This window comes from Aotus nancymaae, unplaced genomic scaffold, assembly GCF_030222135.1.
Source record: "Aotus nancymaae isolate 86718 unplaced genomic scaffold, 86718_ANA_hifiasm-v0.15.2.pri h1tg000007l, whole genome shotgun sequence".
Lineage (NCBI taxonomy): Eukaryota > Metazoa > Chordata > Mammalia > Primates > Aotidae > Aotus > Aotus nancymaae.
In genome coordinates, this window is record NW_026988418.1 from 8886231 (window position 1) to 8908748 (window position 22518).

General features: G+C 40.7%; 1 protein-coding gene across 4 annotated transcripts in view; it reads right to left on the reverse strand.

The window, feature by feature from the left end:
- TESK2 (testis associated actin remodelling kinase 2) overlaps positions 1–22518 on the reverse strand; it is a 150677-nt gene that overhangs the window by 40061 nt on the left and 88098 nt on the right. For all 4 annotated transcript variants that reach the window (XM_064372287.1, XM_064372289.1, XM_064372288.1 and 1 more), the window contains exon 4: positions 2412–2460. In XM_064372287.1, coding sequence (XP_064228357.1) covers positions 2412–2460 — 49 coding nt within the window. The remainder of the gene's footprint in view (positions 1–2411; positions 2461–22518) is intronic.

Sequence of the window (22518 nt, forward strand, 5' to 3'; positions counted from 1 at the left end):
GAACTCTGGTGGGTAGAAGGAAGGGAAGAGCTTTATCTTTGAAGAATTTATAGACTCAATTCCAAGAACAGAAATACATGGGAAATGTTTCTTGATCTGGGGTGCTGGTTATAGGTGCGTTCATTTGTAAAAATTTAGTGAGCTGTACTTTTCATATGTATATTTTTTCTCATGTTATACTTCAGTAAAAGGTTTAATTTTTTTTAAAAAATTATTTTTACCACTGCTTTACCAGGAAAAAGTCTAATTTAATGACACTAAGAGCAGTATAGGACTAAGTACAAAATGAAAAATATTAACAACTCAGAGTTCAGAAGAGGGACTAGTCCTTGTTAATACAAGTTCAAAGAGTTAACATGTATTAAATAATTTCTATATGCCAGGCATTATACTAAATATTTTATATTTCTTTTTCTTTTTTTTTTTTTTAAAGATGGGGTTTCACCATGATGGCCAGGCTGGTCTTGAACTCCTGACCTCAGGTGATCCACTCACCGCAGCCCCTAGAGTGCTAGGATTATAGCCACCACGCCAGGCCATATTTTATATTTCATCTTCACAACATCCTTGTGAGGTCAACATGATATCAACAGCATTTGCCACAATTAATACTCCCTCCTTGAACTCCTTCCTTTCCATTCCAGGCCAACGTGCTCTCCTGATTTTCTTCCTACCTCACTAACTGCTCCTTCTCAGTCTGCCCTTCTCCCCAGACTTTCTTTCATCTATCTATCTATCTATCTATCTACCTACCTACCTACCTACCTACCTACCTATTTGGAGACAGGGTCTCACTCTGTTGCCGAGGCTAGAGTGCAGTGACATAATCACGGCTCTCTGTAGCCTCAAACTCCTGGGCTTGAGTGATCCTCTTGCCTTAGCCTCCTCAGTAACTAGGACTATAGGTGCATGCCATCACACTCAGATTATTTTTATTTTTATTTTTTGTAGAGACAGTCTCACTGTTGCCCAGGCTGGTCTCAAAATCCTGGTCTCAGGCAACCCTCTTACCTCAGCCTCCCAAAGCGCTGGAATTACAGGTGTGAGCTATAGCACCCTGCCTTCCCTAGACATTTAAAATTTAAATACTCTAGGGCTCAGCTCTTGGTCATCTTCTCTATCTATACTCCCTAGGACAGGTATTATTATTATTATTATTATTTTGAGATGGAGTCTTGCTCTGTCACCCAGGCTGGAGTGCAGTGGCACAATCTCGGCTCACTGCAACGATCTCCACCTCCAAAGTTCAAGCAATTCTCCTGCCTCAGCCTCCTGAGTAGCTGGGATTACAGGCGCGCACCATCATGCCCGGCTAATTTTTTAATTTTTAGTAGAGACAGGTTATTATTAATTATTATTATTATTCCCATATACAGATGGAAACTTTGAGATGCAGAGAGATGCAGAAGTCTTGACTATGCAATCAAGACTTCAGAGGCCATACTCTTAACCTCTTCACCATTCTGCCTTCTTTGGCTTTCCATTTAAGAGGCAGGGCATAGCTGCACACATTCCACATTCTAGTGCCTTCAGTAACTGAGAAAAGAGACAGAGTGAGGCACATGGGACCCTCTTCCATAAGATATAAAGGACTAATAGTAGACACCAAGCCAGTAGAAGACCAACATTCTTGCAAATTCTGTTAAACAATCTTCCTTCCTAAGTTTCTTCACTTTGTACTTTGGTAACTGCTTCTCAAGGATGAATGTGAAAAGAAACTAGAACATACAGTCTCCAATCTTAGATGCTCATGAAATAATCTAGGGAGCTTTTAAAAATATAGATATAATAGGCCCTATATGAACCTATTAAACTTAGAAGATTCCAGTAATCTGTGTTTCCAAGGAGCACCCAAGCAAGGTCTGAAGCTGACAACTTGGCACCTGAATTTGCTCTCAAGAGAGTTTCTCTGATCCTCAAAGGATGAATAATGATTATCACATATTTATCTGCCTAGCAGAGGCTAGAAATGAAATGAGAATGAAGATGTAAACTGATTCCAACAAATAATAAGACCAATGAGGAAAACCACAGCAAGGACTGTGGAATCTGGATCAGGACACTAAATATTACCAGGTGGTCTGGTAATTTGTTGCCATAGAAAGTTTGTAGTCAAGTGTTGCCATCCCTTGGTTTCGGAGGGAACCATATCTAGGCAGTAAGAGCCAATTTAATACTTTAATAATATATATGCTCAGAGTATTCACCAAGTATTATGAGGCAATACAAGAATATTAAGAAATCCTGCCATTGTTCCAAAGCAACAGAAGAAAGCATTATTAACATTGCCATTTTTGCATAAACATAAATGCACGTGCATTTTGTTTACATATGCAAGCAACACTTACTATGAAATTATAAATGCTGAAACTAAGGCAAATAAGTTACTTCAACACTTACTGACATCTTACCTCTGTAAGTGCATGCAATTGTCCTTGATGAACACACACACCCATGAACCTAAAGAACAAAACAGAATTATTTTATAAGTGAAAAGGACACAAAAATAAATGTCATATAGAGAAATTAGGTTAAGTTATCCATGCATTAGAAACAAGCTGTGGGGTGGGGCATGGCGGCTTACATCTGTAATCCCAGCACTTTGAGAGGCAGAGGTGTGCAGATCACCTGAGGTCAGGAGTTCAAGACCATCCTGGTTAACACGGCAAATCCCGTTCTCTACTAAAAATACAAAATTAGCCAGGTGTGGTGGCACATGCCTGTGGTCCCAGCTACTCAGGAAGCTGAGGCAGGAGAACCTCTTGAACCTGGGAGGCAGAGGTTGCAGTCAGCCAAGATCATACCACTCCAGCCTGGGCGACAGAGGGAGACTGCATCTCAAAAAGAAAAAAAGAAACAACCTGTGAAGTCCCCTGGGATCTTGTACAACCCTGTAGACACTTAATCTTTTTTTTAAAAAAAATTTATCTCAATAGTTTTGGGGGTATAGGTAGTGTTTTGTCATGTGGATAAGTTTAGTGGTGATTTCTGGGATTTTGGTACACCTGTCACCTGAGCACTCTACACTGTACTCCATATGTAGTTTTTTTATCCCTCATCCCCCTCCCAACCTTTGCCCCTAGGTCCCCGGGGTCCATTATATCATTCTCATTTCTTTGCATAAGATTTGGCATTAGACTCTTAATCTTGATTAAGATGTCAGGTTGATAAATTTCTAAATTTACCATGAAATATCTGGTTGTAGCAAGACTTAGTGGTAAAAAGCAATGGTGGAAGAGGGACACTAGGAGGTCTTGAAAATAGCATAGTATAATGGAAAAAGCCCCACTTGGGATTAAGTAAACTTGGTGCTGGTTTCACCTCTGCCATTACCTGACTACATGCTCACACACACACACACACACACACACACACACACACACACAAAAGTCACCAACTTCTTTTTAGTTTACATAGTTCTGTGATACTTGAAGTTTTTCTCAACCAACAGGTTATATTTATATACATAAATGATTTTTAAATAAAAACCATAAATGAATGATTATGACTGATGATGATCATAAAGTAGGAGAAGATAAATGCCTTAAAGACATTAACAATACACAAGTCCCAAGTAAGTTCTAGTTCGGAAGAGCAAAGGAATGGGAAGAGACTGACTACAGAGTGCAAGGCACAGCAGTGACTGTGTTAGAATAGATCCTAAAATTTCCATGAATACAGAGTCTATGTCCTCTTCTTCCCTGTGTTCACAGAACCTAACAGTACCTAGTAAACAGAGAGTAAGCAAATTCAGTAAATGATTGCTGAGTGAGAAGAAACAAAGTAGGAAGAATGCCTGGTTGGCTGTAATATCACAGCAGAGTTTGTAAGACATGCTGCTTCCATATTTCAACTAATGTGGAAATATGAGAGTTTCTCCAAGGGTTGGTTTCTGGACTGCTAGTTTTCTGTAAATTCATCCAGAGACTTGACAGAAATTAAGAATGGAAAGACTCTAAGAAAAGATCCAGGTAGTACTAAAAGCTGGGCACAGACTCCAAAGACTAGTTGAAACTTACCCCTGGCTTGGAAAGAGGTGGGAAGTGAAATAGTAGAGTAGTTAAAAGGACTCAAATTAGAGAGTTGGGTTCAAGTCCCACCTCCACTTTTTTATTAGCAAGGAATAGTTGCTCTCTTTGTTTTTTTTTGTTGTTGTTGTTTGTTTTTAGCCTTTTGCTTTTTCTCTCAAGACGGAGTCTTGCTTTGTTGCCAGGCTGGAGTGCAATAGTGGGATCTTAGCTCACTGCAACCTCCGCCTCCCAGGTTTAAGCAATTCTCCTGCCTCAGCCTCCTGAGTAGCTGGGACTATAGGTGCACGCCACCACGCCTGGCTAATTTTTTGTATTTTTAGTAGAGACTGGGTTTCACCATGTTGGCCAGGCTGGTCTCAAACTCCTGACCTCGTGATCTGCCCGCCTCAGCCTCCCAAAGTGCTGGGATTACAGGTGTGAGCCATCACACCTGGCCACCCTCTTTGTAAAATGGGGATAATAGTGTCCACAACATAAGGTTTTTGGAAAGATTGAATGAATAATAAATGTAAAGTGCATAGCATGGTGACTAGTATGTAATAAGAGTTCAAAAAATGGTAAGCAATTATTGCTATTATAACTTAGAAGTGGACCAGGTAAGAATCAAACTTGGTCACAGATACCTGGATAAAAGTTGGTTTACACATATATCCACTTTTCTCTCCATTCCCCAACCCTTTTTCCTACTCCACTCCTGCTTTGTAAAAGTGGGGCATTTGACTTCATTCATCTGTTAGTTTCTTCACTATGAAACTCACCACCTAATATGGAAAGGAGAAGTTGGGAGGAAGTGGGGTAGGTCTAACAAACAATGGACATAAGCAACATAGAGTACGAAGGACTGAATCTCCAATGCTGAAACTATTTCTGGCCAACAGGGCACAGTATCTATAAGGTGTACAGATAGAACATCTGAGAGTTTTAGTCAACATCAGAAACTTTAGTTGAGTAGATGAGTAGAAGTGAACAAGTTGCCCTGAAGTAGAAAAAATCTGGGCTAGATGAATGACAAGACAATAGATCTAGGAGAGCTGCATTTGTATAGGTGTCTCTACAATAGGTCACTTTGGCCAGGCGCAGTGGCTCATGCCTATAATCCTAACACTTTGGGAGGATGAGGTGGATGGACCATCTGAGGTCAAGAGTTCCAGACCAGCCTGGCCAATATGGTGAAACCCTGTCTCTAGTAAAAATACAAACGTTAGCCAGGTGTGGTGGCGGGCACCTATGGTCCCAGCTACTTGAGAGGCTGAGGCAGGAAAATCACTTGACGGAGGAGGTGGAGGTTGCAGTGAGCCAAGATCATGGCACTGCACTCTAGCCTGGGCAACAGAAGCAAAACTCTGTCTCAAAAAATTAAAAATAAATAAAAAATAAAAATAAAATAAGATAGGTCGTTTTTCTCTAAATGTTCATACAACTCCCCAATCACTGGAATTATGAGAGTGTGCCATTAATTTATTAAACAATTACTTATTAAATGGCTGCTATTTTGAAAGTACTAAGGACAGAAAGTGAATAAAAACTTTCATTCTAGGATCATTATGTTGGAGGAAAATTATAATAAAAAGACAAATTATGCAGAATGTGGTTAAATTGGATACATGAACTGCTATTTCTAGTCAGCCTCTTTTAGAAAGATTGCTTCTCTGAGATTAAATGATATCCCTGCCTAGGAATAATTCTATTCCCATTATCCCACTATAACAAAAAGAGTTAAAGTAAAATATGATAAGCTACATTTCCTCCTTGATTAAGGCTTTCCAAATTATGATGGATACTAGCAGGAGTTGGCTAACTATGGCTAACCACCTGTTGTTAGAAATCGAATTTTACTAGAACATAGCTATAGTATTGTCTTTGATGTTACAATGGTAGAGTTGAATAGTTGTGACAGAGACTGTATGACTTGTAAATTACTAAAATATTTACTATCTAGCACTTTATAGAAAAAGTCTGCTGATTACTATGGTTTGAATGTTTGCTCCCTCCAAAAGTCATAGTGAAACTTAATTCTCAAAGTGGCAGTATTGAGAGGTACAACTTTTAAGAGATGATTGAGTCATGAAGGCTCTGCCTAATCCATTCATGGATTAATGGATTGTTGCAGGAATGAGTCTAGTAGATTTATAAGAGGAGGAAGAGACTGGGCACAGTGGCTCATGCATATAATCCCAATACTCTGAGTGGCCAAGGCAGGAGGATTGCTTGAATCTGAGAGTTCAAGACTAGCCTGGGCAATATAGGGAGACCTGAAACCTGCCAAGGTGGGCAGACCTCTTGAGCCCAGGAGATGGAGACCAGCCTGGGAAATATAGTGAAATATGATCTTTACAAAAAATACAAAATAATAATTGTATTTTTTTTTTTCTTTTTTTTAAAGATGGGGTTTCACCATGATGGCCAGGCTGGTCTTGAACTCCTGACCTCAGGTGATCCACCCACCTCGGCCTCCCAAAGTGCTGGGATTACAGGCGTGAGCCACCATGCCGGGCCAATAATTGTATTTTTATACAAAAAATACAAAAATTAGCCCGGCATGGTAGCATGCCTGTGGTCCCAGCTACTCAGTAGGCTGAGGCAGGAGGATCATTTGAGCCCAGGAGGCAGAAGTTGCAGCAAGGCAAGATCGTGCCATTGCACTCCAGCCTGGGTAACAGAGCAAGACTCTGTTTAAAAAATAAAAATAAAAATCTTCCCTTGCCCCCTCCCTAAAATATAAATCTAATTCACTCTTTTTATTTGTTACCAAACTTTGAGAATAGGTTACATTTTCTATGTTTCTATATTTCTTACTTTGTTGCCCAGACTGGAGTGCAGTGATGTGATCACTGCTCATTGCAACCTTGAACTCCTGGGCTCAAGCAATCCTCCCACCTTAGCCTCCTGGGCAGCTAGGACTATAGATGTGCACCACTACACCCAGATAATTTTTTTTTATTATTATTTTTTGAGACAGAGTCTCACTCTGTCACCCAGGCTGGAGTGCAGTGGTGTGATCTCGGCTCACTGCAACCTCCGCCTCCCGGGTTCAAGTGATTCTCCTGCCTCAGCCTCATGAGTAGCTGGGATTACAGGCTCGTGCCACCATGCTCGGCTAATTTTTTTGTAGTTTTAGTACAGACAGGGTTTCACCATGTTGGTCAGGCTGGTCTTGAACTCTTGACCTCGTGATCCACCCAGCTAAGCCTCCCAAAGTGCTGGGATTACAGGCAGGAGCCACCACGCCCAGCCCTTACTATTATTTGTGTAGTAATAGGGTCTCATTATGTCACCTAGGCTGGTCTGGAACTCCTGGCCTCAAGCAATCCTCTCACCTTAGCCTCCTAAAGTGCTGAGCTTACAGGCATGAGCCATTGCACCCAGCCTCTATCTACATTTCTTTAACTTCCACTCATTCCTATTTTTTTTTTTTTTAGACAGGGTCTTGCTTTATTGTCCAGGTTGGAGTACAACAGTGTGATCGTAGCTCATGCAACCTCAACCTCACTGGCTCACATGATCCTCCCACCTCAGCCTCCTGAGTAGCTGGGACTATAGGCACGCATTGCCATATCTAGCTAATTTTTTAAATAGAGATAGAGTCTTGCTGTTGTCCAGGCTGGTCTTGAACTCCCTGGGTCAAGCAAACCTTCTGCACTGGTCCCACATCACTCTTGTAACTTTTCTCACTATGGAAGATTCAGAGCTTTATTTATCTCTGCATTTCTACTACCTAGTATAGTGTCTGGCACACAGTAAGCTAGTTCTCAGTAAAGATTTATTGAATGGCATGAATGATTTTTATGACTTGGAAACTTGGTTGAAGTTCCTTCCTTGAATGGAAATACTATATTTACTGAAAATCATCCTTCCAAGATCAGTTAAAATTTCATCTTCTCTATAAAGGATCTCCCAGATGCTCTTAGCATTAATCCCTTCTCTTCTTCCTTTTGTCTCTCCTTACCTCCCACAGTATAACTAGCACTTTTCACCCTACTTTGAATGACTGCTAATTAGTATTAAGTGAAGTGGTCTAGATGTAGAGCTAGACTGCTTTGATTTGAATCCTGGCTCTATCACTTACTGATGACCTCTCTGCATTTCAGTTTCTTCACATGCAAAATGGAAATATTAATATTACCTAACCCATATGGTTATTTTGAAGATGAAATGAGATAACTTGGGCTCCTGGAACATAATAAGCACTAAAAAATATTAACTATTCTTGCAATTCTTCTTTTAACATGTCTGATTCCTTTCCCATACTGGAATATAAGGTTTTTATTTATTTAAAAAAAAATTTTTTTTTTTTTGAGACAGAGTCTTGCTCTGTCACCCAGGCTGGAGTGCAGTGGTGCAATCTCGCCTCACTGTAACCCAGGTTCAAGCTATTCTCCTGCCTCAGCCTCCCAAGTAGCTGGGATTACAGGCGCCCACCACCACACCCAGCTCATTTTTGTGTTTTTAGTAGAGACAGGATTTCACCATGTTGGCCAGGCTGGTCTTGAACTCCTGACCTCAGGTGATCTGCCCGCCTCGGCCTCCCAAAGTGCTGGGAATACAGGCACGAGCCACTGCACCTAGTCTATTTAAATATTTTTTAAAAGAAACTTTTTTAGAGATGGGGTCTTGCTATGTTGCCCAGGCTTACCTCAAACTCCTGGGCTTAAGTGATCCTCCCACCTCAGCCTCTCAAAGTGCTAGGATTACAGGTGTTAGCCACCATGCTGAGCCAAGGCTTTTAAGAGTATAGATCTTGTCTCATTTGTTTCTATATACAATGTCTGACACAAAATGTTTTGTACACAGTTGCAAAACACATTTATTGAATGAAGAAACAATAACCACCAAATTAACTTCACAATGTAAACTCATTTTACAAGAAAGAACATTAGAAGCAGGTACAAGGCAGCAAAGCCAAGAGGTATTTGATTTTCTTTAATCAAATATTTATAAAGAAGTCAGGCAATAGGGTTCTACTAGAAAAACAATGGCTACATTCTAAAATCATGGGTTTTCTAAAAGCTGTAAAGACCTGGTTTGGATGTGACACACCCTTGCTTTGCTTCCTCCCAGGCCCACCAACATTTTGACCACGCCATCTACAGAGATACCACAGACAGGACATCCAGGCAGGCACTGGCTTCATATAACAGTTTTCTGTCTGCTTTCTTCCCACCCTCTACTTACATAACCATATCACAGTTGTATCACACAACTCTACTTGTATGTGCAACTTTACTGCTTGACCTCTCCCACCCACCTTATTCCTAACATAGAAATCCACCACCACTACCACATCCAAAATGGTGTCACGGAGCTGGCAAGCTGAGACATGCATTAGCTTTATATTGGAAAAAGAGTGGCCCGGTGTGGTGGTTCACACCTGTAATCCCTCAGCCTTTGGGAGGCTGAGGCGGGTGGATCACAAGGTCAGTAGTTCAAGACCAGCCTGGCCAATATGGTGAAATCCCATCTCTACTAAAAATTCAAAAATTAGCCAGGTGTGGTGGCAGGCACAAAACTCTGTCTCACTAAGGTTACAGTGAGCCGATATCGCACCACTGCACTCCAGACTGAGCGACAGAGCAAGACTCCGTCTCAAAACAAAAAAAGAGCTTGAACAGCGTTAATCACTCTAAATGTTATAAACAGAATATACTATAAAGGGGAAATATTACTCATCTTTGACAGGGAAGTGACATGTGCCTAAAAAAGCATGTAACATCAACAGTAAGTTTTCACTGGTTTTTATTGCTAATTATATCAAAATCTAAATAAAGCCTCAAATCATTTTTGGTATAAGACAAGACCTTAACAATTATATTCTGAATGATTTTTATTCCCCTATCCCCACACCCCACCCCAAATTATACCAGCTAAAATTATTTAACTCAGGAAGGGGGTGCTTTCTTAATGCACGTGCTTTGAGAGTAAGTGATTACTCAACTTTTATTTTTAGTTTCATATGACATAACAGATTCATGTTGAGAAAGAGGGTTGCTTTTTTTTTTTTTTTTTTTTGAGATGGAGTCTCGCTCTGTCACCCAGGCTGGAGTGCAAAGGCGAAATCTTGGCTCACCACAACCTCCGCCTACCAGGTTCAAGCGATTCTCCTGCCTCAGCCTCCTGAGTAGCTGGGATTACAGGCGCACAGCAACCACGCTCAGCTAATTTTTGTATTTTTAGAAGAGACGGGGGTTTCGCCATGTTGGTCAGGCTGGTCTCAAACTCCTGACCTCATGATCCACCTGTCTTGGCCTCCCAAAGTGCTGGGATTACAGATGTGAGCCACCGCGCCCAGCCATTTTTTTTTTTGAGACAAGGTCTTGCTCTGTCACCCAGGCTGGAGTGCAGTGGTGCAGTGCAATAGTGTGATCATAAGCTCACTGCAGCCTCAACCTCCTGGGCACAATTGAGTCTCCTGTCTCAGTCTCGGGAGTAACTGGGACTACAGGCACACACCACCACAGCTGGCTTTTTTTTTTTTTTGGTGGAGACAGGGTCTCACTTTGTTGCCTAGGCTGGTCTCAAACTCCTGGCCTCAAGTGATCCTCCTGCCTTGGCCTCCCAAAGTGAGCCAACATGCTAGGCTGAGGATTGCTTTTGTACTTTAGACCACTGTGAAAACAAATCCATGAGAAATCTTGTCAAAATGCAGACTCACATTCTGTAGGTCAGGGGTGGGGCCTAAGAATCTGAATTTCTAAACTCCCAGGTGATACTGATGTCACTTGGTCTATGGACTGACTACATGTACTGAGTAGCAAGGCCTTGTCTAAACAAAGGACAGTTTATCACTGTCCTAAAGATAGTAAGACCAACAGGAAACTCTTTTTTTTTTTTTTTTTTTCAGACGGAGCCTTGCTCTGTTGCCCAGGCTATAGTGCAATGGCATGATCTCGGCTCACTGCATCCTCTGCCTCCTGGGTTCAAGCGATTCTCCTGCCTCGGCCTCCCGAGTAGCTGGGATTACAGGCACCTGTCACCATAGCTGGCTAATTTTTGTATTTTTAGTAGAGACAGGGTTTCGCCATGTTGGCCAGGCTGGTCTTGAACTCCTGCCCTTAAGTGATCCGCCCATTTCGGCCTCCCAAAGTGCTGGGATTACAGGCATGAGCCACCGCACCCAGCTCCAACAGGAAACTAATTCTTAACTCCTGATACTATTGGTAAACTAGACTTTGTCTAGAGACTAGAGTCTTTTCTGTAGCATGATTTTCCATTCCCCCAAAAGTGTCATTATTAAGCTTTTCCACACCTTTGCCTTTTCTCAGGCTGTTCCCACTATCTAAAATGTCCATCTCTTCATTTCCACATACCTCACTTAATGATGGGGATACATTCTGAGAAATGCATTCTTAGGTGATTTTGTGGTTGTGTAACCATAGAGTGTACTTACACAAACCTGGATAATATAGCCTACAATACTCTGCTATATGGTATAGTCTATTAATCCTAGGCTACAAGCCTATACAGCATATTACTGTACTGAATACTGTAGGCAACTGCAACACAATGGTATTTGTGTATCTTAACATATCTAAACATAGAAAAGGTACAGTAAAAATATGGTATAATCTCATGGAACTACCATCATGTATGTGGTTTGTTGTTGACCAAAACATCTTATGCAGTGCATGACTGTAGTTAGATTCTACTTATCCTCAAAAACCAGTTCAAATACTTCCTTCCCATGTTCTTGAACTACCAAGGCACCCATTTACACTCTTTTTTTTTTTTTTGAGACAAGATCTCACTCTGTCACCCAGGAGTAAAACCTTATCTCAAGAAGTGCAGTGGTGCAATCACAGTTCACTGTAATCTTGAACTCCTAGGCTCAAACAATCCTTCTGCCTCACACTCCCAAACATGCTAGGATTGTAGCTGTGAGCCACCATGCCCAGCCTATACCACTTTCCTATAGCATCGTCATTTCCAACCTTTAACAATGTTTGATCACATGCCTTATATCTTTTTTACTAGACCACAAGTTTCTTAACAGCAAGATCTCATTCTGTTGCCTGGCACATGGCAATATATAAACACCTGTTAGTCTTTCTCTGAAGGAGGTTAAAAATAAATAAAAAACACTTGCCAGGTAAATTGTGTTGTTGTGTTTTTATTTTTGTTTTTGAGGCAAGATCTAGCTCTGTCAACTAGGCTGAAGAGCAGTGGCACCATCATAGCTCACTGCAGCCTCAAACTCCTGGGCTCCAATGATTCTCACTGGGTAAAATTATTTTTATTTTTATTTTTTGAGATGGAGTCTCGCTCTCTCACCCAGGCTACAGTACAGTGGCGCTATCTCACCTCCCAGGTTCAAGTGATTCTCCTGCATCACCCTCCCAAGTAGCTAGGATTACAGGCGTGTGCCCCACACCCAGCTAATTTTTTTTGTACTTTTAGTAGAGACAGAGTTTAACCACGTTGGCCAGGCTGGTCTTGAACTCCTGATCTCAGGTGATCCGCCCACCTTGGCCTCCCAAAGTGCTGGGGTTACAGGTGTGGGCCACGCGCCCAGCCCTCACTGGGTAAATTTAAAACACAACTCAAAATTTTTTGTGTGCCTAATATGTGCCAGGCATTAGTAACGATAATAATGATGATGGTATCAGATAACTTTTTTTTTTTTTTTTGAGACAGAGTCTCACTCTGCCGCCAGGCTGGAGTGCAATGGTCCCATCTCGGCTCTCTACAACCTTCGCTTCCCAGGTTCGAGCGATTATCTTGCCTCAGCCTCCTGAGTAGCTGGGATTACAGGCACCTGCCACCACACCCAGCTAATTTTTGTATTTTTAGTAGAGATAGGGTTTTGCCTTGTTGGCCAGGCTGGTCTCAAACTCCTGACCTCAGGTGATCCACCCCCGTCTTGGCCTCCCAAAAAGCTGGGATTACAGGTGTGAGCCACCACACCCGGCCTGGTATCAGCTAACTCTTAATGAACACTGACTATACAGGCATTGTTCTGAGCAGTTTACCTTATATTAAATCATTTAATCCTCACAATAACCCAATGAAGTAGTACTTTTATTATCCCAATCATATCAATAAAGAAACTGAGGCACAGAGATTAAGTAACTTGCCCCAAGTTATACAGCTAATAAATGGCAGAGCTAGAAGTCAAACCTAAACAGTTGGTTACAGAGTCTGTGTTCTTAATTACAATGTTATATTACCTCTCCATATAGTTATTAAAAGTATATAAAGATGAGCAAGACACAATCTCTTCCCTTGAGAAACTGTTCGCTACTCAAAAAGCTTTTGTGGCCTCTTACAGCTCCCGATTAAAGTCCAAATTCCTTACCATGTTATTCAAAGGTCTCAGTGATCTGATCCAAACTCTCCTGCTTTATCTCCTATTACGTTCACCTGCATTATCTCTCTTTTCTTTTTATTTTACATTTTATAAAATTTTTATTTTTCCAACCTGGACCTGGAACCAGCACCACCCACAGGCTCTGAAGCCACAGGCCCCACCTGCATTCTCTATGTTTCAGATATATAACTTGCCATTTCTAAATATGTTCTGAATCCTCCCACTTCCACATTGTTGCGAGAATGAGTCTCTGCCTGGAATCCATTTTTCAAAGCTCTATAAATCCTTAAAAGCTTGGCTCAAGAACATCTCTAAATAACAACAATAATAGCACCAAGCATTTAGATAGCATTTAGTGTGCCAGGCATGTCCACATATTAAATCACCTAACTCTTTTTGTTTTTTAAGAGACAGGGTCTTGCTCTGTCAGGCTGCAGTGCAGTGGCATGATCATAGCTTACTGCAGGCTTGAACTCATGGGCTCACATGATCCTCCCACCTCGGCGTCCAAAGTAGCTGGGACTACAGGCATGCTTGTAGCCCATCATACTTGGCTAATTTTTAAATTTTTTGTAGAGATGAGGTTTCCCTCTGTTGCCCAGACTATCTCGAACTCCTGGCCTCAAGCAATTCTTTTGTTTCAGCCTCCCAAAGTGCTGGGATTACAGGTGAGAGCCACTATGCCTGGCCTGTCACTTAATTCTTAAAATAGCTCTTTGAAGTTGGTTACAAGAATGTCTAATTCAGAGATGTAATTTCAAATATTTCTAATCAAATTAATCTTTCTCAAGGTGGGCGAAACACTTGAGTTCAAGAGTATGAGATCAGCCTGGCAAAAATGGTGATACCCTGTCTCCACCAAAAATACAAAAAAATTAGCCGGTGTGGTGGAGTGTGCCTGTAGTCCCAGTTACTCAGGAGGCTGAGGCAGGAGAAAATCACTTGAACCCAGGAGGCAGAGGCTGCAGTGAGTCGAGATTGCACCACTGCACTCTAGCCTGAGCGACAGAGCAAGAATCCATGTCAAAAAATAATAATAATAAACATAAAAATAAACCTCTACTGGAGCACTTATTAGACCCTGCCTTCTACATCAAATTTTACCTAATGTCTACCTCTTCCACTAAATTAAAACGTTTTTGAGGGCAGGGATCCTGTGTGTGGAAGAGAATAGCTACTTGTTCAACAAATTGCTTCCCCTTTCCTCCTGAAGTATATTACATTTCTCAGTGTTCATTAAAGTTGATTAAGATTGTAACACTAAGATCTGGCCAGTGGTATATGGGCAAAAGTCATTATGTCATTTCTAGGCCTGTTCCATAAAACCTCAACACTATCTTCCACACCTTCTTCCTTCATCTGCCAGCAGATACAGAAGATCCAGTGGAGGAATCTGAGGCCCTGTTCTAGGTGAAAATGAGCTCCCCTTCCACCTCCACCCAACCTGCATTGGACTGGGACATGACTAAAAAATAAGACTTTAAGCCTTTAAACCAAGGAGATTTTAAGTTGTTTACTGCAGTAGTTAGTCCACCTGGATAACATATACCATGCAGTTTTGTGTCTCTCCATATACTTAAAACATTGCCTTATTCATAGTTAGTGCTCAATATTTACTGAATTTAAATAAAAGTTGAAATTCTTTTTTTTTTTTTTTGAGACAAGGTCTCCATCTTTTGCCCAGGCTGGAGTACAGTGGCACAATCTTGGCTCACTGCAGTCTCCACCTCCTGGGCTTAAGCAATCCTCCCACCTCAGCCTCCCAAGTAGCTGGGACTACAGGCGCGCACCACCACACCTAGCTAATTTTTGTATTTTTGTAGAGATGGGGTTTTGTTATGTTTCCCAGGCTGGTCTTGAACTCCTGTGCTCAAGCAATCTGCCAACCTCAACCTCCCAAATTGCTGGGATTTCACAGACACAAAAACACTGCGCCCTGCCAAAAGTTGAAATTCTTATTCCAAGTCAGGACTTTTCCTAGGACCTACTATTAGCCAGCAATCTCCAAAATGGGTAACGAGCAAGGTTATCCATTGGACTATGGGAAGAAAATTAAAACTTTTACTTATTTTTTATAAAAGAGAAATTTCATTTTACTGATATTTAATTATGGATTAATAGTAGCACATGGAGATGTGCTCAAAAATGCCTTCCTAATGGGATACTAAAGTAGGCAGACTAATGGCCCCCCAGAGATGTCTATGTCCTAATCCCCAGAACCTGTGACTATATCACATTATATGGCAAGGGAAATAAATCAAAATTGCAGATGCAATTAAAGCTGCTGGTCAAAGAATTTAAAGAGAGATTATCCCGGACTATCAAGGTGGTTCCAAAGTAATCACAAGATCCTCATAGGTGGAAGGAGGCAGAAGAGTCAATATCAGAGTGATCCAATGGAGAAAAACTCACTGCTGGGTTTGACGATGGAAGGGATCTATGAACTGAGGAATTCGAACAGCCACTTTCAGTTGAAAAAAGAATGCAGCCCTGCTGATACCTTGATTTTAAACCAGTGAGACCCTTGTCAGACCTCTGACTTATAGAACAGTAAGATAAAATAAATGTGTGTTGTTTAAGTTACTAGGTTTGTGGTAATTTGTTATAACAGCCACAGAAAACAAATAGATACATAATAAAATTGTAGGGGTCACTCTCCTGTGATACAATGTTCGCAGATCTAAAACAAGCTTTAGGCTTTGACTCTTTGTAAACTAGCATAAGGAAAATAACATTAACATGTTCCTTGGTGGCATTCACATTCAGTCAAATATTTATTGAACTCACAGTTCTGCATAAAGCTCAGAGCTAAACATTAAACCATAAATGTCCCCCCTCAAAACTTTATTCCCTAAACAAAGAAATGAAGGAAGAGCCAGGCATAGTGACTCATGCCTATAATCCCAGCACTTTGGGAGACCAATGCAGACGGATCACCTGAGGCTAGGAGTTCCAGACCAGCCTGGCCAACATGGTGAAACCCCATCTCTACTAAAAATACAAAAGTTAGGCGTGTGTGGTGGCACACACCTATAATCCCAGCTACTTAGGAGGCTGAGGCATAATTGTTGCTTGAAACCAGGAGACGGAGGTTGCAGTGAGCTGAGATCATGCCACTGCACTCCATCCAGCCTGGCCAACAGAGCAAGACTCTGTCCAAAAAATAAGTGAAAAAAGAAGTGAAGAAGTATGACATAGTTTAAAACACATCTAGCTGTCCTTACTCTTATTTAAAAAACACTGACACTACTGGCCAGGCATGGTGGCTCATGTCTATAATCCCAGCACTTTGGGATGCCACGGCAGGTAGATCACCTGAGGTCAGGAGTTTGAGACCAGCCTGGCCAATGTGGTGAAACGTCATCTCCACTAAAAATAAAAAAATTAGCTGGGCATGGTGGTAGCCACCTGTAATCCTAGCTACTCAGGAGGCTGAGGCAGGAAAATCACTTGAACCTGGGAGGCAGAGGTTGCAGTGAGCTGAGATCACACCATTGCATTCCAGCCTGGGCAACAAGAGCAAAACTCAGTCTCAAAAAATAAAAATTAAAATTAAAAAAAAAAACCTGACACTACTATTACTACTGTTCATGGACCTCCTCAAAGCTGAATAACAGCACCTGGTAGGAACAGTTCTGTTGCCACTGTATCAAAGCTGTCAAGAAAATTACTTACTGCTGGTTGGGTGTTGTGGCTCACACTTGTAATCCCAGCACTTTGGGAGGCCAACGTGATGGATCACTAGGTCAGGAGTTCGAGACCAGCCTGGCCAACACAGTGAAACCCCATCTCTACTAAAAATACAAAAATTAGCAGGGTATGGTGGCGGGTGCCTATAATCCCAGCTACTTGGGAGGCTAAGGCAGGAGAATCGCTTGAACCTGGGAGGTGGAGGTTGCAATATGCAGAGATTGTGCCACTGCACTCCAGCCTGGGTGACAGAGCTACACTTTGTCTCAAAAAAAAAAAAAAAAAAAAGAAAAGAAAAGAAAAAGGAAAAGGAAAAGGAAATTACTTACTGCTTACCTACAATATACCTGGAAACTGAGCTAGGTGCTTTATAAATGTATTACCTGAGATGAAATTACCCCCACTTGTAAACAAAGTTGCTGGGAAGTTACACACACACACACACACACACACACACACACACACACAAAAGAAATTATCCTCACTTTATCATCTAGGAAAATGAGGTTCAGAGTATTTAAATGACTTCACAAAGGTTAAAGAGGGTACTGGAATCTGGATGTTTGGCTCCAAAGTCTATGCTTTGCCCTGTGATAATGAGTAAGAAAAAAAGGTTAGTGGTTCAATAAAACCACTTTGATTTTTGATTCATAAAAAAGAACTGCCTATCTATGACCAATGAAAATCTAGCTGGTTTGCTTTATGAGCTTTTCTGCTGCCAATGTTGAGCAGTAAGCAGCATCCATATCAAAGGGGTTCTTCTGATCCACACTGGTCTTTCCAGAAAAATGTCTGATTCTAAAGGTTATGGTAACATTAAGAGGCCTAAATAAATCGATAATACAATATTAAAATGTGGACATAATTTTGATACTTACATTTTTTAAAAGACCTACATCTAAAACACTGAAACCCTGCTAAGAAAATAACCACTTGAAAAAAAAAAGAAAGAAAAGAGGCCGGGTACAGTGACTCACACAGGTAATCCCAGCACTTTGGGAGATTAAGGTGGAGGAACACTTGAAGCCGGGAGTTCAGAACCAGCCTGGGAAACACAGTAAGACCCTGTCTCTAAAAAAATTAAAAAATTAAATTAGCCAAGCATGGTGGTGTATGCTTGTAGTCTCAGCTACTCAGAAGACAGGCAGGAGGATCACTTGAAGTCAGAAGGTCAAGGTTATAGTGAGCTGTGATCATACCACTGCACTTCTCTGCCTGGGCAAAACAGTAAGACCTTGTCTAAAAAAAAAGGAAAGAAGAAAAAGAAACAGAGATGCATATAAAGATTGATGAAACCTACTTAAATTGGATTCCCTCTTGTTGCCCAGGCTGGAGTGTAATGGCTCAATCTCGGCTCACCACAACCTCCGCTTCCCAGGTTCAAGTGATTCTCCTGCCTCAGCCTCCTGAGTACCTGGGATTACAGGCATGCATCACCACATCCAGCTAATTTTGCATTTTTAGTAGAGGCAGAGTTTCTCCATGTTGGTCAGGCTGGTCTCAAACTCCCGATCTCAAGTGATCCACCACCTCGGCCTCCCAAAGTGCTGGGATTACAGGCATGAGCCACCAAGCCCAGCCTATTATTTTTTAAAAAGTATGTTTTTCCAGAATTTTTATCTAATTTCCTCCCATAATTTTGGAAGAAAGGGACCTGTAACACACTCTACCAGACTCCACTAATCTTTATCATGTAGCACAGAATAAACTGCTTTGCATTTTACGTCCAAATAATGCAAAGATACTATCATTTCTTGGACTTAGACTAGAAAAAAAAATCACCAATAACAACAACAAAAAGGCCAGGCATAGCAGCTCATAGTACTTTGGGAGGCTGAGGTAGGAGGATTGCTTGAGCCCAAGAGCTCAAGATCAGCCTGGGCAACATAGGGAGACCTCATCTCTACTAAAAATCAAAAAAATTAGCTGGGTGTGGGGCACGCCTGTGGTCATAGCTACTCAGGAGGCTGAAGTGGAAGGCTTGAGCCTGAGAGGTGAAGGCTACAGTAAGCCGTGCTGAAGGAAAAAAAAAAAAAAGAAAAAGAAAAAAGAACAATAAGAAGAGAGGGCAATGGCTCAGATCTCAAGTCCCAAAAGAACTATGAATCTAAACCCATAAAAAGGCAGTAATATACTCAGGTAAGGCTCACTGCAGTTCAAACATGTTTTAGAGGTATTACATCATGGAAAACTGGTTGTGCTAGGTCCTAGATACGATAACTCATAAAGAAAACTCAGCTGAACAGACATTAACCACCAGAGTCTCACATCAGGTGACACTAAGCAGAGCTGGTTCAGTCTGGCTTTCTCCTTTTTGTCTATGGTTTTTAACAGTCCAATTTTAAGACAGCCAACGGCAGAACAAATATTGCTCAGCAATCAGATCATGTCGATATCACTACACATGATAACAAGAGGACCAATCAAGTTCATGGTCTAATTTTACTTTTTTGGGAAGAAGCAATACAAAGATCTAAAAAGTTAAAGTCAGATCTGCTTGCTTACAAATATTAAAGTAGTTTAACAAATAAAAAACACCCAAGATTTCTGGGAGGAAAACAGATACCCTCTATCTTGAATAGCAAACTGAAATCAAACTAAGAATGACTTTATAAGTAGTTTAACAAAAATTTTAAATAGCATTGCTCAAAACTGCCATGCAAGCAAAAAAAATACCAAGTCTCCTGACAAAGGCAGAACTATTAATACATGTACATACAATGACTTTAAATATTGCCAAAAAGTTTTTTTTTTAATACAGGAAGTTCAAAACAGAACTAATATCCATGAATGCAAGTATCTAAGTTGTCTCCCCAAGCCCTGAAAGTTTCTTTTTCTTTCCCAAATTTCTCCTTTATTCTAAAATTACTTATAAATGTACACCAAAATAACAAAATACAAATATAGGCATCAATTTATGTGAGCATACTTCTGAAACAATACTCTCACAATGATTTATCTCTTCTCTTTCCTAAAGTGAATGAAATGTGTAGAGGAAAGAAAACATCAATCTAATAAGCATATATCAAGCAATTAATATGTACAAGATTTGTGCTCTCCACAGATAAGTATTAGAATACTTGAAATTTTTTTACTGCCTGTCACATATATATTAAGCACAGTGCCATGCAAAGGGGATGAAGTGGGGGCTAGAGAAATAAATATGATGTTCCCTTCTTCAAGGGAACAGAAGAATAACGACGGTGATGTATAACACTTACTGAGCATCTTAAGGATATGTCAGACACTGTTCTAAATACTTTTAGAGTTTATCTCACTTAATCCTTATGAAAATATGTGATAAGTATATTTCTATTTTATTTTTATTTATTTATTTATTTATTCATGAGACGAAATCTCACTCTGTCACCCAGGCTGGAGTGCGGTGGCACGATCTCGGCTTACTGTAACCTCCACCTCCTGGGTTCAAGCGATTCTCCTGCCTGAGCCTCCCAAGTAGCCAGGATTATAGACATGTGCCACCATGCTTGGCTAATATTTGTATTTTTATTGGAGATGGGTTTCATTATGTTGGTCAGGTTGGTCTCGAACTCCTGACGTCAGGTGATCTGCCCACCTTGGCCTCCCAAAGCACTAGGATTACAGGCATGAGCTACCACACCAGGCCTATTTCTATTTTAGAGATAAGAAAAACAAAGATTAAGTGGCTCACACAAGGGCACATAATGAGCAAATGGCAGAGTCAGGGAGTGGATTTTTAACTTTTAAACTTTAAGCTATGCAACTTCTATATGATACTTCAGATTATGATGACAGTAGTAATAACAATTAAAAAAATGACTGGTAAGAGTTAGTGCCTTTGTACTGTGATCAATTCTTTATATATACTATCTCATTTAATCTCCTCATCAAGCTGATATAGCAGCACTATTATTATGCCCTACTTCACAGATGAGAAAACTTAGGTTACAGGTATTATACAATTTGCTCAAGATCCCCTAAATTACTATGAGGCACAACCCTCCTGAATCTCTCTTTTGAATTCCAAACTTGTTTATCCAACTGCCAAGTTAATATCTCCTGATCTCCCACTTCCAGAACTGTTCCCCCAGAGTCTCCACAGTACAGTACTGGCAATTCAATTCTTCCAGTTGTTCAAGTCAAAACCTAAGTAATCTGCACATGTGTATGGGGGTTTGAAATACAAAATAAATAAAGTTTAAAAATTAACAAACAAAAAACCTAATTAAGAGTCATCCTTTGTGCCTCCTTCCCTTGTGCTAATATCCCACACCTATTCCCTCTTTAAAAAATATTCAGGGCCACGTGCAATGACTCATGCCTGTAATCCCAACGCTTTGAGAGGCTGAGGTGGGCAGATCACTTGAGCTCAGGAATTCAAGACCAATCTGCACAACATGGTAAAACCCCATCTCTAAAAAATACATATATAAATATATATATTTGTGTGTGTGTATATGTAGACATACATGTAATATAGATATATAGACATGCCTGTAGTCTCAGCTGTTGTGAAGGCTGAGGTAGGAGGATCACTTGAGCGCAGGAAGTCGAGGCTGCATTGACCCATGATCGCACCACTGCACTCCAGCCTGGGTGACAGAGCGAGGCTCTGTCTAAAAATAAAAATAAAAATAAAAATAAAAAAATTCAAAACTCAACTCCTCTTCACCTCTACTACCACCACATGGCCCCAGTCACCATCAGCTCTATCTAGATGATTGCAATAGCCTCCCTAAGTAACTTAAGTTACACACTTAATACAGCTTCAAATAGGCATATAATAAAAAATAACAGTCCCCTACCCTGCCAACACCACATTGAATCTCCTCCTCAGAGGGAACCACTTTCAACTCTTTTTAGCTATTTATTCTATTTACCTTCATACATCTAGCTAACATACACTGCCATTTCTGACCTTATCTACTGATTTTACAGCATAGCAGCTGAGGATTTAGCACTCTTAAATACTTCCCTTCCAATATTGTTTAAGACAATTTGGGGTAAAATCAACATTCAGGGGGAAAAAATCAAGACTCAGCATTTACATTGTTAAAATTGTTATTTTTTAGAGACAGGGTCTTGCTCTGTCACTCAGGCTGGAGTGCAACAGTACGATTACAGCTTACTGTAACCTTGAACTCTTAGGCTCAAGAGATCCTTACACCTCAGCCTCCTGGGTAAGTAGGACTACAGGTGCATGCCACCACAATGGGCTTTTGTTTTTCTTTTTTATCTTTCGTTGAGACAGGGTCCCACTACGCTGTCCAGGCTGGTCTCAAACACCTGGGCTCAGCCTCCCAAAGGGCTAGGATTATAGATGTGAGCCACTGTACCTGGCCAGCATTTACATTATTATGATTGATTATAATCACTACTAGGCCAAGTACTATATTATGATTCCACTTTATTTCTTCTATAATTTTTTGTGTTTTACTCTTTTTTTCATTTGCTTAGTTATTACATGCTATTAAATAAAATGTTTTATTTTTTAAAATAAAAACATTGGTTTGG